The sequence below is a fragment of the Mustela erminea genome, chromosome 13 (assembly GCF_009829155.1).
Source record: "Mustela erminea isolate mMusErm1 chromosome 13, mMusErm1.Pri, whole genome shotgun sequence".
NCBI classification, from domain to species: domain Eukaryota; kingdom Metazoa; phylum Chordata; class Mammalia; order Carnivora; family Mustelidae; genus Mustela; species Mustela erminea.
Window position 1 is genome coordinate 70,544,567 of NC_045626.1, and position 13,941 is coordinate 70,558,507.

General features: G+C 53.1%; 3 protein-coding genes across 18 annotated transcripts in view; 1 reads left to right on the plus strand and 2 right to left on the minus strand.

Annotated features, from left to right (window-relative positions):
• EWSR1 (EWS RNA binding protein 1) overlaps positions 1-5,729 on the minus strand; it is a 30,257-nt gene extending 24,528 nt beyond the window's left edge. For all 5 annotated transcript variants that reach the window (XM_032311380.1, XM_032311379.1, XM_032311378.1 and 2 more), the window contains exons 1-3: positions 5,641-5,729; positions 1,300-1,336; positions 1,106-1,157 (exon numbers count right to left, since the gene is read on the minus strand). In XM_032311380.1, the coding sequence (XP_032167271.1) occupies positions 1,106-1,157; positions 1,300-1,336; positions 5,641-5,653 (102 nt within the window). In that variant the 5' untranslated portion in view covers positions 5,654-5,729. The remainder of the gene's footprint in view (positions 1-1,105; positions 1,158-1,299; positions 1,337-5,640) is intronic.
• On the plus strand, positions 5,709-11,401 carry RHBDD3 (rhomboid domain containing 3). 5 transcript variants are annotated; one of them, XM_032311385.1, is made up of 7 exons: positions 5,709-5,774; positions 6,442-6,584; positions 8,215-8,403; positions 9,034-9,417; positions 10,421-10,583; positions 10,667-10,948; positions 11,051-11,401. In XM_032311385.1, exons 3-7 carry the CDS (start codon positions 8,256-8,258, stop codon positions 11,226-11,228), a joined length of 1,155 nt encoding a protein of 384 aa, XP_032167276.1. In that variant the 5' UTR covers positions 5,709-5,774; positions 6,442-6,584; positions 8,215-8,255; the 3' UTR covers positions 11,229-11,401. The 5 variants fall into 5 exon arrangements, with proteins under 5 accessions (XP_032167276.1, XP_032167278.1, XP_032167275.1 ...); XM_032311387.1 differs by lacking the exon at positions 5,709-5,774 and adding an exon at positions 5,788-5,902; XM_032311384.1 differs by lacking the exon at positions 5,709-5,774 and adding an exon at positions 6,068-6,267.
• Positions 11,402-11,639: 238 nt separating this feature from the next.
• The window catches only part of EMID1 (EMI domain containing 1), a 44,642-nt gene continuing 42,340 nt past the window's right edge, over positions 11,640-13,941 (minus strand). For 5 of the 8 annotated variants that reach the window (XM_032311393.1, XM_032311389.1, XM_032311394.1 and 2 more), the window contains one exon: positions 12,169-12,405. In XM_032311393.1, the coding sequence (XP_032167284.1) occupies positions 12,281-12,405 (125 nt within the window). In that variant the 3' untranslated portion in view covers positions 12,169-12,280. Of the gene's footprint in view, positions 12,406-13,112; positions 13,267-13,941 lie in introns of all 8 variants that reach the window. The other 3 variants (XM_032311392.1, XM_032311388.1, XR_004278283.1) reach the window with 2 other exon arrangements.

Here is a 13,941-nt window from a genome sequence, read left to right on the forward strand (position 1 = left end):
GATCACAGTATCATGAATGCTTGCTTTCCCTTACCTAATCCACTTGTATTTTTATAAACTTAACGACAAAAAAGTTCCTGAGATAATGAGGCAAACTCTCAGTTAACTATACAGGAGATTAACAAGACACTCTCAAGGGATGGGCAATAACGGAACAGGTGTGTAATTGCCAGCACTTAGCGTAGCACCGTTTTTAGCAACTGGAGATGAGTGTTAGGAAGACAAAACGAACCAAGAGAAAGAAAAGGAAAATGGGATTAAAATCTGTTAGTTTGAAAACCAGATTTTCAGCTTGACCTTAATACTTAAAAATTTACACCACTTTGAAGAAAATGAACCAGAACACTGCAGTCTCCTTAAGGTTAACATCAAAAACTGTCTTTTGAACTTGGACATCAGTAATCTGGCAAGGAATGAGGTATTCTTCCAGCTATTAGCATGATCACATTCTAGATCTGAATGACCAGTTATGTAAGACCTGTCAGAGCCATCACACATCTTCTGTCCTAGAATATTTCAATGGCAGTTATTAGTATCCATTTTATGTCACTGACCATTTCAGAATTCGAAGTGGTCTTGAGAACAAGGATGCTAATTTCTAGAATCTGTTGGCCTAGGCTTTTAAACACAAACTCATGTACTGGAAAGGGCTCAGAAGTTCTGTAGCTAGGCAGCCATATAGAGATGACCCTGTCATTTACTATGTGGCCACTGGCAAATGACCTCTCTTTGTGCTGCAATTTTTTCGTTTGCAAAATGTCCTAATAACACCTTCTTTTGCAGAACTACTATAAAACTAAATTCAATTAATTTAAACATAATACAATATGCAAAGGACCAACTAACTACTGAGCAGGGCACTTAACTTGAGAAATGATACTAGAAAGGTGTGGAGAGCTAGCAACTCCCAATTTGGGGACGGTGTCATTTATAATGGCACTCCCACTGTGAAGTATAAAACACCTGAGTACTTTAATGATTATAAGCACATTATACTTTCCTAGTACCTGATTTTTAAAAAAGAGCTGTACTAGCTGTTGTTTTAATGGATGACAGAAATACTTTGTTTTGGGATATAACCACATCCAAATATCTTAAAGATTACCTGGGTGGTCTGTGCATATCCTTGAGTGGGTTGGGCGGTGTATGCACTGTAGCTGTAAAAGAAATTAAATGCAAGAACTGAATACAGAGCATTCAGATTCCATTAAAAAGTCCTCTACAACTCCAGGAGGCTTGGTACTCTAAAAACATTATAACCAATCACACCCAAAGTACAGTTACAAGAGACTGACTTACCCCTGCTGGGCTGCAGCTTGGCTGTATGTACTGTAATCTAGAGAAAACGAGAAGAGAAAATAATGTGAAGTCAGCAGAGACAAGAAGAAGGAAAAAATAGAGGGAGGAAGAATTCAGGTGGAGGAAGATAAATTCTTTAAACTGTTCATAGACAGGAAGTACAGGCCAACACAGATCCAAATAAGTATGTCTTCTCCCTTAACACCAAACCAAAATATGAGTCTAAGCCAGTTAAATTCAGAAAGTTTGAAATACAGTGCCAGCTAATGAGGTCAAGATCAGCTGATCTGGCAGATACTTTAAAGGTTCCCATGACCACAACCCCCCCACCTTAACTGCAGGCTGTCATTTCAAATACAAGATCATCATCCTGAGATTAACAGAAAACAAGATGAACCAACACAAACAGAAGTTTTACCTTCATATAAAAACGAGGCATGCCACAATATTACAGTGTTTAACATCAGACTGGTTACAATAGCAGCTGCATCTCCCCAAAACCTAGTTTTTCTATCACTCCCTCTCTAACCATAATTCCACAGCAGAGCTGTGACATACATGGAGGGGCAAAAGCCATCATCTCAAGTCAGTATTTCAAAGGCTTTCCTGACTGTATCAGGGCTAAATTTCTAGAGTAAGTCAAAAGCTAGACATGATAAAAATCACAGCAGAGTTAAGACAGAAGCCTGATTACTGGCAGAGAAGAAAGCATGTAATCTTTTTGGGAGTAATATGGTTTTAGGTAACATCAACTTTTAAAAATTCACAATGATTTCAACTCAAGAAAAAAAAAAAAGCCCACAACTTTACTTCGCTTCTCTCTAATCTTTCCTTTCTCTTTTCATAGGAATGTACAAACACACAAAAAGGGACAAAAAACTGGTCCACTGAGGGGTCTATAAAAGTAGTGAAAACAAATAGAAACTAAAATGATTAAGAAGTTTTCACAGCACTTCTGAACTAAATACATATTTTAAATAAGTATTTTTTAAAAAAATATTTATTTATTTGACAGAGATCACAAGTAGGCAGAGAGGCAGGCAGAGAGAGAGGAGGAAGCAGGCCCCCTGCTGAGCAGAGAGCCCGATGCAGGGCTCCATCCCAGGACCCTGGGACCATGACCTGAGCAGAAGGCAGAGGCTTTAACCCAGAGCCACCCAGGCGCCCCTTTAAACAAGTATTTTTAAAAGTTCTGCCCAATGCTTTGCTCTCCACAAGAAATACATATCTTATTCTATGCTAGAAAAGAGTACTGCTATTAGTACTGAACAAAAGGGTCCTTTCTTTTCCAATCAGAAAGTAGCCCCTTGGGGCGCCTGGGTGGCTCAGTGGGTTAAGCCGCTGCCTTCGGCTCAGGTCATGATCTCAGGGTGCTGGGATCGAGTCCCGCATCAGGCTCTCTGCTCAGCAGGGAGCCTGCTTCCTCCTCTCTCTCTCTGCCTGCCTCTCTGCCTACTTGTGATCTCTGTCAAATAAATAAATAAAATCTTAAAAAAAAAAAAAAAAGAAAGAAAGTAGCCCCTCATTTGAAAGCTGCAATGGACGCCTCAGCTCTTCACGGAGAAGTTCCTACCCCCACACTATCCAAAGCCTGCCTCACAGTCCACCTGACCAGAGAGCATTGTGATGAATCCATCTTTCAAAGTAGGATCACCTTTCTACCTCTTTACCTTAACTACTTTACTTCCTCTGTACATCCTTAACTCAGAACCCTGATTCATCAACATCAAATCAACTGCCTAAAGGTTTTGTGTAATGAACACATTGATTCAAGACAATCAATCCTACAGCAGTTTAAGGTTAAACCGTAAGGCATTTTCAGTAGCACAACTCATGCTTTCTATGCAGCACATAAAAAATAAATGCAAATCACTTCTTCCATGTGGCATTTACAAAACAAATGATGCATCAAAAATAAAACATTTCAACCTACGTTTTGCTGAGGTGTCTCATGTGAGAAATGATTCTAAATTGCTGACATGGAAGTTCAACTTTGCAAGAGGACTTTTACACGCTAACAGTTATGTAAAACAGAAAACTGGCAAAGCTGATACGGAACAACAAATGATCTCAGATCAGTGAGAAAGCAACCCATTTAGTCCCATGGTGGGCTAAAGGAGGGAACAAACTTGTTTCCTGAAAACTTACGTTATCTACCTATGTTAACTACCTACAACTCACAAATGTATGGCGTCAAAAATATTCATTACACAATGGTCAGATTTTTTAGCAGTTATGCTTTGTTTTTAACCCCTAACTGTGCCGTTGAAGACCTCACTAAAAATAAAGGACAGATGGAGAAGCAAGGGCTGTAATCCAGGGGGCCTCTAAAATGCTGGCAACATTCTCTTCTTGGTGACTTGGGAGTTTGCATTGTAATTCTTTGTTAGACTGGACAAATACTCTACTCTCCTATATGTAATATACATGAGAAGAAAAACCATCTATCTTGACCTAAAATAGTGGCATTTAGATGCTTTAAAAACAGTAGAGATTTAGAGCTTCAAGCTACCTAGAGAGTTAAAATCAGTATGGGGCAATTTGTGGAAACCAAAAGCTTCGCTGTAAGGTCAAGAGGTTAAGGGCTCAAAAAGCTCTTAAAAGATCTAGCCTCACACCTCCATTTTGAAGGAAAGGAAACCAAAGTCCAGATAAGCATAAGTCTCCAGCTGGCATACTACTGTGTGTCTATGTAAAACACAACTGTAATTCTACTATAATATATGGAGGTTTCCGATAAACAATTTGAGCAAAGTAAACCAAGAAACTGGCATGTCCAGCCATGCAAAAATTTCACTGTACACATTTTGACTTCCCACGCTTCAACAGGAAAGGAGAGTAACATTCCCCCTTACAAAAATTCAAACACTGCAAGGAAGAGGAAGGTGGAAAAGGCTCTGTAGAAAACACTTCCCACCAGGATGTGTCTTGGATTGTGGTATTTCAGAGTCCTCTCTTATAGGGGCATTCTGAACCCTAGCACTAACAGCCAGCATTTACCTGCCTGTTTTACTGATCACACAGCTCAGGGAGCCTTAAATTATCTTTAAGTTGCTGGATTCTCGACCCGTTTCAAATCTAATCTCTGAAAGACCCAGAGCTTTTCTCTTCCCCCGACTTCTCCCAAAGCTTCTAAGTCCTGGTAGGTAGCTTAAGAATACCCCCAGAGCCCCCCCACCCCAAAAGCGCCCCACCCTACCAATAACCGCAGGTTAGTGCACAAACAGGCTGCGAACTACAAAGTGATGTCTACGCTACAAGGTTAAACAACTCGCGTAAACGAGACCACCCTAAATTATCACATTTGAGCTCCCATCCCGGGCTTTCTTTCAAAGTACAACATGCGTCCCCTTTCTGTCTCTCCTATCAGTCCACGAAATAAACAAGGCTACCGGCTTAACGTAGGAAAATAAACTTGCGAGACGATTGCTTAAGCGTAATTCAAACGCCGACTCGGGCCTTTTGTTTCTCCTAGGTCAAAGAGGCCAGAATTTTCTCGCGTAGGTATTTGGGCCTCGCTATCCGGGCTGGTCTTATTATAAAACGGATCTCCCTCGGCGTTTGCTGAAAAATGGCCCTGGGAAGCACTTAATTGCTTTTTGGAGAAGAAAGGAGGTGGGATTAATAAGAGTAATAACGAAGAAGCCGGCGGGGGGGGGGCGATTGGGGAAGCACATTCCACCCAAAACCCAGTCAGGCAGAAGTTCGGTTTGGGGCTGGAATCCGCCGAGAGAACAGCTCGGCTGCACCGGACGCCCCAGCCGACCAGGCCTATTACGGGGCGCCCGCTCATAGGTCGGCACCCCTCGGCTCACAAACCCACGAAGCCTTTTTTGTTTATTTGCTTTTCTCCCCTCCGGCTTGAGTCGCGTCCCTGGAAATGGTGGGGGGGTGGTTGGAGAAGCGGCGTTTCTGCTGCTTCTCCAGCAGCCATCGACCCTCCCCCACCTCCAGGTTTAGGGGTGTCGGGCTCCAGGCCTTGCCGCGCCCTCCCCCAACCCCCACGCGGGGCCCGGGAGGCCGCAGGCCCCGCCCACGTGGCGGGTGCCCGGGTGCGCGGGGCCTGCCGGCTGCCACACAATGGAGACCACGGCAGGGTCCGCGCGCCCCCGCCGCCGCATGCACCTCGCGCGCCGGGGGCGCCGGAAGGTTCCAGAACCGGCCTTCCCGGTGGGGGGAGGGGAGAAGAACGAGGGCCCTCGAGCTCGTCGGGCCGCGGCGGGTACCTCACACCCTTCTCGGCAGCTCCATTCAGTTGTCCCGGCCACCCCTAGAGACGAGCGGCCCCTGATTTGGGTGTCCCGGCTGTCGCCGGCGCGACAGCGGTTCCACCACACTCACCCGTGGACGCCATTTTCTCTCCTTCCTTCTCGTTCTCTCAACGTCCGTCTCCCTCTCGCTTTCCCTCTAGGCGCCGCACTGCGCAGGCGCGAAACCCGCAACCTCGGGCGCTACCACCGGGGCAGGCCACGGGGGTGAGGGAAGGAGGGATGAACCACAGCTTTCTCGTCCTTCTCGCCCGCAGCTCTTGTCCTAATGCTCTCTAAAGAGCGCTGGACATGACGTGCGGGCCAAAATAGCACCAAAGGGTCCGGAGCGGCGGGTGAGCGGGTATTGATTTCAAGACGGGGAGATTCTCCGTACAAAGCTAAGCTCTCCGGAATGGTTTCGCCCGCTGGCTCTAGGGACCGTCTCTGAAGAGTCTGCCTTGAAGGGACACGGAGGCCGGCGGGAGGGCTGGGGGAAGGGACCCGGGCCTAGAACAACTGCTGACTAATCGGCGGGCGGCGGGCGGGAGGCGGCGAGGAAGGGGGGATGGGTGGGGTGGCGCGCCGGCTCGGCTGGGGTCACGCGCCCAAGTGCAGGCAGAATGGGGTCCGGGCTTTCGGGCCTCGCCGGGAAGCTGGAGTCCCGACTCCCAGCCAGGGGCCCCACATGGCATTCCGGGGGCGGGGGGCACGCTCTGCAGTGAGTACCCCCGACACGTGGCCTGGGCCGGAGGGGGAGGGGGCCGAGGCGGGTGGGGTAGATGGGAGGCCCCTAACGTAGCTCCGGATCCCGAGAACCCCTCCCCCCATCAACGGTCAAGGTTGAGAAGGCCCTTTAATCTTAATCCCCCATCCAATACCCTTGTTTTTACAGAAGGAGAAACTGAGGCCCAAGGAATTGGGGTACTTTTCCTAAAGTCATAAAGCTGAGTTCGACCAGTACCGTGGGATCCCCACTCTCGGAAGAATCTACCCCATCCTTGTCTTTTCATTCTGTCCTCTGAGCTTCCCAGTAAGGTAGGCGGGCCTGATGGTGCACAGCCCCATTTTATTGTTGAAGAGACTGAAGCCCAGAGGGTTCCAGTTCCAGTTCTGTTTGTCCATGGGCAAGTCCTTCAGCTCTGGAAAGTACCCATGGGTGGGTGGTTTTGAGGGTGCAAGAGGAGGCTCTCAGTGGGTGTCTTGGCTTTGGGCATGGCTGGCACCTGTCTGCCTTCCTGGACACAATCTAGTCTCCCCAGGCAGGTGCCCAGGCCCAAGGAAGGTTAGGGCTCACCCAAATCTTTCACAAATGTATGGAGTCAAAAATGTTCCTTACACCTGGAGCCAAGCTAGAGTCTCTCTTTCAGTGAACACATACAGAGAATTGGGGATGAGTAAGAGGAGGGCGCTCCCACCTGCCATCTGCCTAGACTACTTGCCGGGGAAGAAAGACAGGCTGTGCTTACTAGATAGGATAACATCCACAAAGCAGGGGATGGGGCATTTGAACTGGGCTTCAAGGGGGTTAGTAGGAGCTTGCCTATTGGAGAGATGGACTGAGGCACATTGCAGGCGGAGGAGCTTTCTACATTTTTCCAGCGGGAAACTGACAGGTGGGTTTTGATGCTGAGGTTGCCCATGGCAAGGGAGCAGATGAAAAGTCTTGTCTCTCTGAGAGCCTGCCTCTTGCATCATGAAATCTGGTCACTGGGAGTCTTGACACAGGCTTGGCCACGGCTGAAGAGGTTTCAAGTCCTTTGCCCTGTGGGCCAGAGCTTGACCCAGCTAGCCTGGAGCAGCTGCTTCCATGTTGAGGCGTCCCCTGGTAGGGCTATCTAGTGGCTCCTCTGCCTCCCACAGTTAGTGGGATGGCTACAGTTTATTGAACAGGAGCTGTGGGCTGGGCCCTGCCTTATTCCATTCCTTTTTCTCATCCTATGGGGAGAGGATTTTCTTAATCCCCATTTTATAGATGAGGAAGGAGAGGCTCAGAGGGTGGAAAACTTGTCCAGGGAGGCACATCAGGAAGAAGTGGAGGGGATATTAGAACTTTCCTGTGAAAGGGGGGAGGCTAGGGCGAGAGGGGTTGTGTTCAGAGCTAGAAGAAGGGGATGACTCTGTCCAGTGTCACTTTGTATGCCTTCAGAGTGTGGGATTCCTGCCCCCTTCCAGCTCTTCTGCCTCATTCCCTTCCTAATACGCCTGCCCGTTGGCTGGCCTCATCCACTCCATCAGGGGCAGCAGAGCCCACCTAGAGCTCTAAGTCTGGGAGGAGAGAGGAAGGTGGCCCGTCTCCAACCCAAGGGAAGAGAGAGGCAGAGGAAAGCTGGAGATGGCCCTGAGTTTGCCCTGGGGTGTTGTACCCCTCCTTCTGGGAGTCCGGAGCCGTAGTTCATCTTCACTGGCCTTGCGCCTCCCACCCTAGGCCTTTCTTCAGAGCCCTTTTTGGCTTGGCCTCTCCCCATGCTCACATGCACAGGCAGCTGGGATGGCAAGATGGCGAGATGGCTAAGCACATGGTTAGGATCTGACCTGCTCTGTGGTGGAGTTGCTGGGCCTGCCTCTCCAGCTTGTTTCTACTGTAAAATGGGGCCATCAGGAGGGTCGTTGAAAGGGGTTGGATAAAAATTGCAGTAATAACTGTGTTATTTTTCTTCACCTCTAGCACACGGCCTCAGGACCACCCTTGACACCTTCAGCCACGTTATGCGTGCCCAAGGTCCCCTCAGCCTACCGTCCCTGGCGCTGCCTCTTGCCTCCTCCGTCCTGATGCTGCTGCTGGGCAGCCTGTGGCTGGTGGGGGCTGGGCCCAGCCTTACCCTGGCCCCCGAGCTGCTGCTGGACCCTTGGCAGGGTGAGGGCTGGCCCCTTGGGTCTTTGAGGAGGCAGGAGACTTGCTCTAGGGCCTGAGACCAGTCCGCAGGAGCACCATGGGTCCTGCACCAGTCAAGCAGGGATAGGATCCAGGGCCGGGGGAAGCGTGGCCTTGGACAAGAGCGTGCCCAGCTCATCTGGAGCCTGGAAGGGAGGGCAGAGCACCCAGGCAGAGGGGCTGGGAGCGTGTAAGTAGGAATTCTTTTCAGACAGCTTTCCTTCTTGGTGTCTTTCCCTTAAAATAAGAACTCAGGCTTTCAGCTTAGTATGAGAATGTTGAGGAGGTCCTGGGAGTTTAAGGAGTGACCCCAGCTGCATGGTCGTTTCCTAGCAGACGTTAAATGAGTTGCCCATAGTTGGGTTGCTCTTGAGAAGACTGAGTGGTGGGCCTGGCCCGACTTGCTCTGGTTAACACAGCAGGGGAGCAGCCACAGCTTGTGGAAGCCCTCGTTCCCCTTCACGAGTGATTGAAGTGCTGGCAGTGGGCAGACAGTGGTTCCCGGGGTGAGGAGGCTGGCTTAGCAGTGTCCTGTAGCAGTGTGATCACCACCTGGGCCAGCACTGGGGGTTAGGGCTGCTGACCCGCATGTAAGCTCCTTCTCTCTCCCAGCACACCGGCTGCTGACCCATGCCTTGGGTCACACGGCCCTACCTGGCCTGCTCCTGAGCCTGCTGCTCCTGCCCACTCTGGGCTGGTGGCAGGAGTGCCACCTGGGAACTCTGCGGTTCCTGCATGCCTCTGCCCTGCTCGCCCTGGCTGCTGGGCTCATGGGGGTGCTGCTGGCGGGCCTTGGGGTGTCCAGTGCAGCTGGCGGCTGCGGCTACATGCCTGTCCACCTGGCCATGCTGGCAGGGCAGGGTCACCACCCTCGCCAGCCCCAGGGGGTCCTGCCACCGTGGCTCCTGCCATGGCTCCTGCTGGCCTTGACACCACTGCTCAGCTCCGAGCCGCCCTTCCTGCAGCTCTTCTGCGGCCTTCTTGCCGGCCTGGCCTGTATCCTTTGCTGGGGCTCAGGGCCCGTGTCGACATGTGGGATCTGTGGCTGGGCCCTCCCACCCCCCAGGATGCCTGGGAGGGAAATGGTGCAAGAGGGTCAGGCCCAACGATGCCGGACAGTGTGCGTGGACACATTCTGGGAGCATCCCCGGGTTCTCTAGCCAGGCTCCGGGGCGGGGGCAGGGGGTGGCCTCAGGGCCAATGTCCAGGGGGAGGTGCCAACTGCCAACTACCATCTAAAGGAGGGCCCAGGAGGGCTGAGGTGACCCAAGCAGGCACCCAAACTGGCTCTCCCCAGTGAGGGAGGCATCTGAGCTACGATGTGATGATGTGATATGCGGGATAAGGGGTTCAGGGGAAGAGAAGTGAAAAAGAGCTGGCCGGGCAGGAAGTGTGAGGCCAGGCTGGGAGTGAGCCTGGGGGTCAGCACTGAAATGGGGAACACCTATGCCTGGTGGTGCATTAAATACAGACTTTTGCTCCAAAGATGCTTGATGCCTCTTGGGGGAAACGGTGCCTTTGAAGAGAAGAGTGGGCACAGGCCGACCTCCCTCTGGGGTTTTTTAAGGCCTGGGGACACCAGCTGCCTGGCCTGGCAGAATCCTGTCATGGGGAGTATGCCGCCATGGCTGAGGGCTACGGGGGAGTGTCAGTGGGCCCCAGGGTGGGCCTTGAGTCAGACCTGAGCAGTCTCAGGGGGCTCTGGGAACAGAGCAGGTGTGGGGGCGGGGGACGGGGGAGGCACACACCTGGCTCCACCTCTTACTGGCTGAGTAGCTTCTGGCAGGTTCCTTTCCCGAGAGCCTCCGCTTTTCCCCAAGTGCTGATTAGGGTGAGGAGACATTGAGGAGACATCTCTTGCCAGGCTGCAGTGAGGAAAGACCGGGGAATGGCTGGCACACACAGCCCGGGCCCTGGCATGCAGTGTGGGCTCCCCTGCATCCCCCACCCCGGCTGGCTTGGGTTCTCCTTGACCAGCCGCCCTGCCCTGGGCAGACAGATGCAGCAGGGGCCTTCCGGTGGCTGGAGCTGTCAGAGCGGCGGCTGCAAGCACTACAGGAGGGCGTCTTGTGCAGGGCACTGGCTGGGGGCTGGCCGCTCCGACTCCTTCCTACCCCAGGCATCCCGGCTGAGCTGCCGCTCACCCATCCTGCCGGAGTGAGGTGAGCACAGTGCTGAAGACACCCCTCATGGCAGCTGTGGCAGGCGCTGGCAGTCAGGCCCTCTTCTGCTTCTGCCCCTCCAGGCCTCCCACCCCCGGACCTCCTTACATGGCCTCCCCTAGCCTCTGGGCCCTCAGTGAAGGCTCAGCCCTGCTCCCGCCAGGCCTGGGGCCTGTGCAGCCAGCCTGGGAGGGCTCCTCAGAGGTGGGCCTGGCCTGGGCCGGGCTCACCTTCCCCCCAGGGACCCCACTGTGGGCAGCCCTGGATGAGCAGCTGCTGCAGGAGGGGATCGAGGCCTCACTCCTCGAGGGGCAGCGTCCCGAGAGCCCACTCCGGCTGCCCAAGTCATCCGTCTCCTCTCTGCGGTAAGGCGGGGGGGTGGGAGGGTGGGGGTCCCCTGGTGCAGGGGCTGGAGGTGGCCCTGACATTGCCTCCCTGTCCCCCTCCTTACCCCCCCCATCCCACAGGCTGCAGCAGCTGGAGCGCATGGGCTTCCCCACAGAACAGGCAGTGGTGGCCCTGGCAGCCACAGGCCGAGTGGAGGGTGCCGTGTCACTGCTGGTTGCGGGGGAGGTGGGCACCGAGGCCCTGGTGACTCAAGGGAGGGGCGGGCCCGCTCACCCTGAGGGTCCTGGTCCTCCCTAGCCCATGCAGGCCCTTGGGTGACAAGAGGCTTGGCCCGTTGGTGGGTAGCTTGAGCCCAGCCCTGTTTGCCAAGGGTGGCAGTGTGGTTCAGAAGAGGCCCCTCCGGCTCCCCACCCCGGTACTGTTTAGAATAAAAACCAGTTCATTTTTCAAGCTGGACCTCTGTGGATGCAGCCGTTGTGTCGGACTCTTCTGTGTTGGCAGCAGGGGGGATGAATGAATGAACAAGCAGTGAAGGAAGGATCCATCACAGGAGAACAGCTCCTTGAGGTGTGGAGATGCACTGGCCCCCCTGCCTGCTCAGCCCCCGACATTGCGTGTGGGCAGGAATGGCCGCCGAGAAGAGGGAAGGGGCTCCCGGCCCTGCCCAGCTATTCCCCATCTAAGCACACACTGAGACCAGGCCAGTGGGACATCAGACTGGGGGCCTTTATTGGCTGGACACCTCTACCTCCAGGGGGCCCCTCCCTCTCCATGCCTCAACCCCCACCTGGGACATGGGAGAGACTGGGGGCTCATGGGGCAGGGCCTATACAAGGAATCCCCAGCGTCCTGTCAGCTGAGCTCAGGGTTCGGACCCAGCACCAGAAATCAAGGAGAGGAGGGGTGCAGTGGGCTCCCCAAGGTTTGGCTGGGGACGAGGGGGTGACAAGCCCTGCTTGTGCCAAGGGCCCAGGAGAACTCCAGCTCCCTTCAGCCCCTCCAGGCCCAGATGCCTGGGTGGCTGATGAGAAGACAGAAGCCTCGAACCAGTCACCTCTTCCTGTCCTACTTCCGAGAGGGGGACAGAGGCCCAGGGCCCTGAGTGAGGCCTTATCTCTTGCCTGGGCTGCCCCTCTCTCTTAGGCCCCTGTCCCTTCTCAGCTTCATATTAGGCTTGCACAGGGAGCCAGGGAGTTGGGACGAATACTTGCCCATCCCGAAGGCCTAGGTGGCAGAAGGGACCCTGAGGACATGAATAAATATGGCTGGGCGGTCCCTGGAGGCAGTTGGCCAAGTCCAGGCTGGGAAGGGAAGCCTGGCCTGGTCTGCCCCTAGGGCCGCCCCCGCCCTCAGCCTCTCTCGTTGCGGCTCCTGGGGGCCACGATCTGGTAGTTGGCTGCGAGTCCTCCCCTCTTGCCCCGCAGGAGGCTGGGGGTGCCTGTGCTGGCAGGGCCTGCCCCCGACCCCTCTGGTTCTGCCGGAGGGAAAGAAGAGAGGCAGGGTTAGTGAGGTCTGTTTGAGGTGCCCCTCTCCCTTCAGCCCTCTGGGGGCTGGAGTGCTGGGTACTCTGCCAGGCACACTGCCCTGGCGTCTGGGAGGCAGAGCTGTGAGAAAGAAAGATACTTGCAAACTGGTTAGTGCCTCCCCCTCCCCCGGAATTATCAGCTCCCCACCCAATGAGAGCACTCTGGGCCCTCTGATTTTCTCTGTCAAGTGAGAATCAATCAACCTGTCGTGTCTCTGAAATGCTTAGCACAGAGTGAATGCTCCATAAAAGTGTAAGTCTTTCCCACACCTTGGGATAGAGGTGTGCCCTGAATCAGTCCTGTTTCATAGCTGCGGAAGCTAAGGTTAGGAAATAGACTTGCTCTCCCCCTCTCCTGGGGTTAGGCCACCTGTGGTGCGGAAGAGTTTAGGAAGGCCAGGCTCTGGCACTGACCTACTGTACAGTTTTGGGTGAGTCTAATCTCTGTCAGGGTCTCAGTTGTCTCATCTCTAAAACCAGGTGTACTCTGAGGTCCTGGCCAACTCCAATAATTAGGGAAATCAGTTCTAATTTGGCTATGGTGAAATAGGCCCCAACCTGGAAATGAGCTGTCCCACAAGAGTGAAACTGAAAAATGGGCATTCTTGCCACCCGGAAAGTTCCTACTCATTCTTCAACACCCAAGCAAGGCCTACCTGCTCCAACAAGTCTTCTGCTACTAACAACACTTCGGTCCCTCTCTACGTTAAGTAAGTGGATCAGGTAGATCAGGATGGGCCCTATTTCCAGGGGGAGATGAACCCTCAAGCAGAGCCCCAGGATGGGGGACTTGGCTGAGCCTCCAAAGTCCTGTTCAAAGGGACAGACACTTGGACTCTGGTGAGCACCAGCTTTCTACTGGGGCGCTGCCAGAGGCTGTGCCCTCATAATCCTAGCTGTTTAGGACTCTGACCCTGGGTGCCCCAGCCACCCATACACCTCTAGGCTGAAATTTGGGACCCTGGGACAAACAGGTGTGTGTGGTCATAGTCAAAGGTATTTCATCCCCTAAATCAGGGAGCATAGGAGGAGAGTAGCACAGAGCTCAGGCTCCAACAATCAGCTAGGGCCAAACCCTGGTCCCACCATGTACCAATGATGTGGTCTTGGGCAAGTCATGAGAATCTCTGAGCCTCGTATGGAACGTGGGGACAATACCGTGTCATACCCTTTAAGTGTTTAAGGTGACCAGGAGTGGAAAGTGGTTTTCACAGAAATGCTGGATGATTAATGGTCACTAGGTGTGTTTTTGACCCAGGTCTCTTGCAGGCCTGGTCACTGTGATTTGGTCATGAGATGCTATTCTGACCCTATGCTATTCAGGGCCCTAGGTTTTCCTGGGCCAGTGCTTTAAAGGACAGATCTATGGTGGATCTGTGGCCTCACCACTGCTATCGCAACGACTCTTGAGGAAATCATGTGAGCTCTCTGCACTTCTGTTTTCTTCATCTGTGAAATGGTATCACCCACCCAGCAAGCTTGTCA

Coding starts and splice junctions, on each gene's coding strand:
- RHBDD3 (XM_032311382.1), top strand. CDS start 6,598: ATGGTGCACAGCCCCATTTTATTGTTGAAGAGACTGAAGCCCAGAGGG. Junction 7,163..8,214: donor TTCCAGCGGGAAACTGACAG/GTGGGTTTTGAT, acceptor CTTCACCTCTAG/CACACGGCCTCAGGACCACC. Junction 9,418..10,420: donor CCTTCTTGCCGGCCTGGCCT/GTATCCTTTGCT, acceptor CTGGGCAGACAG/ATGCAGCAGGGGCCTTCCGG.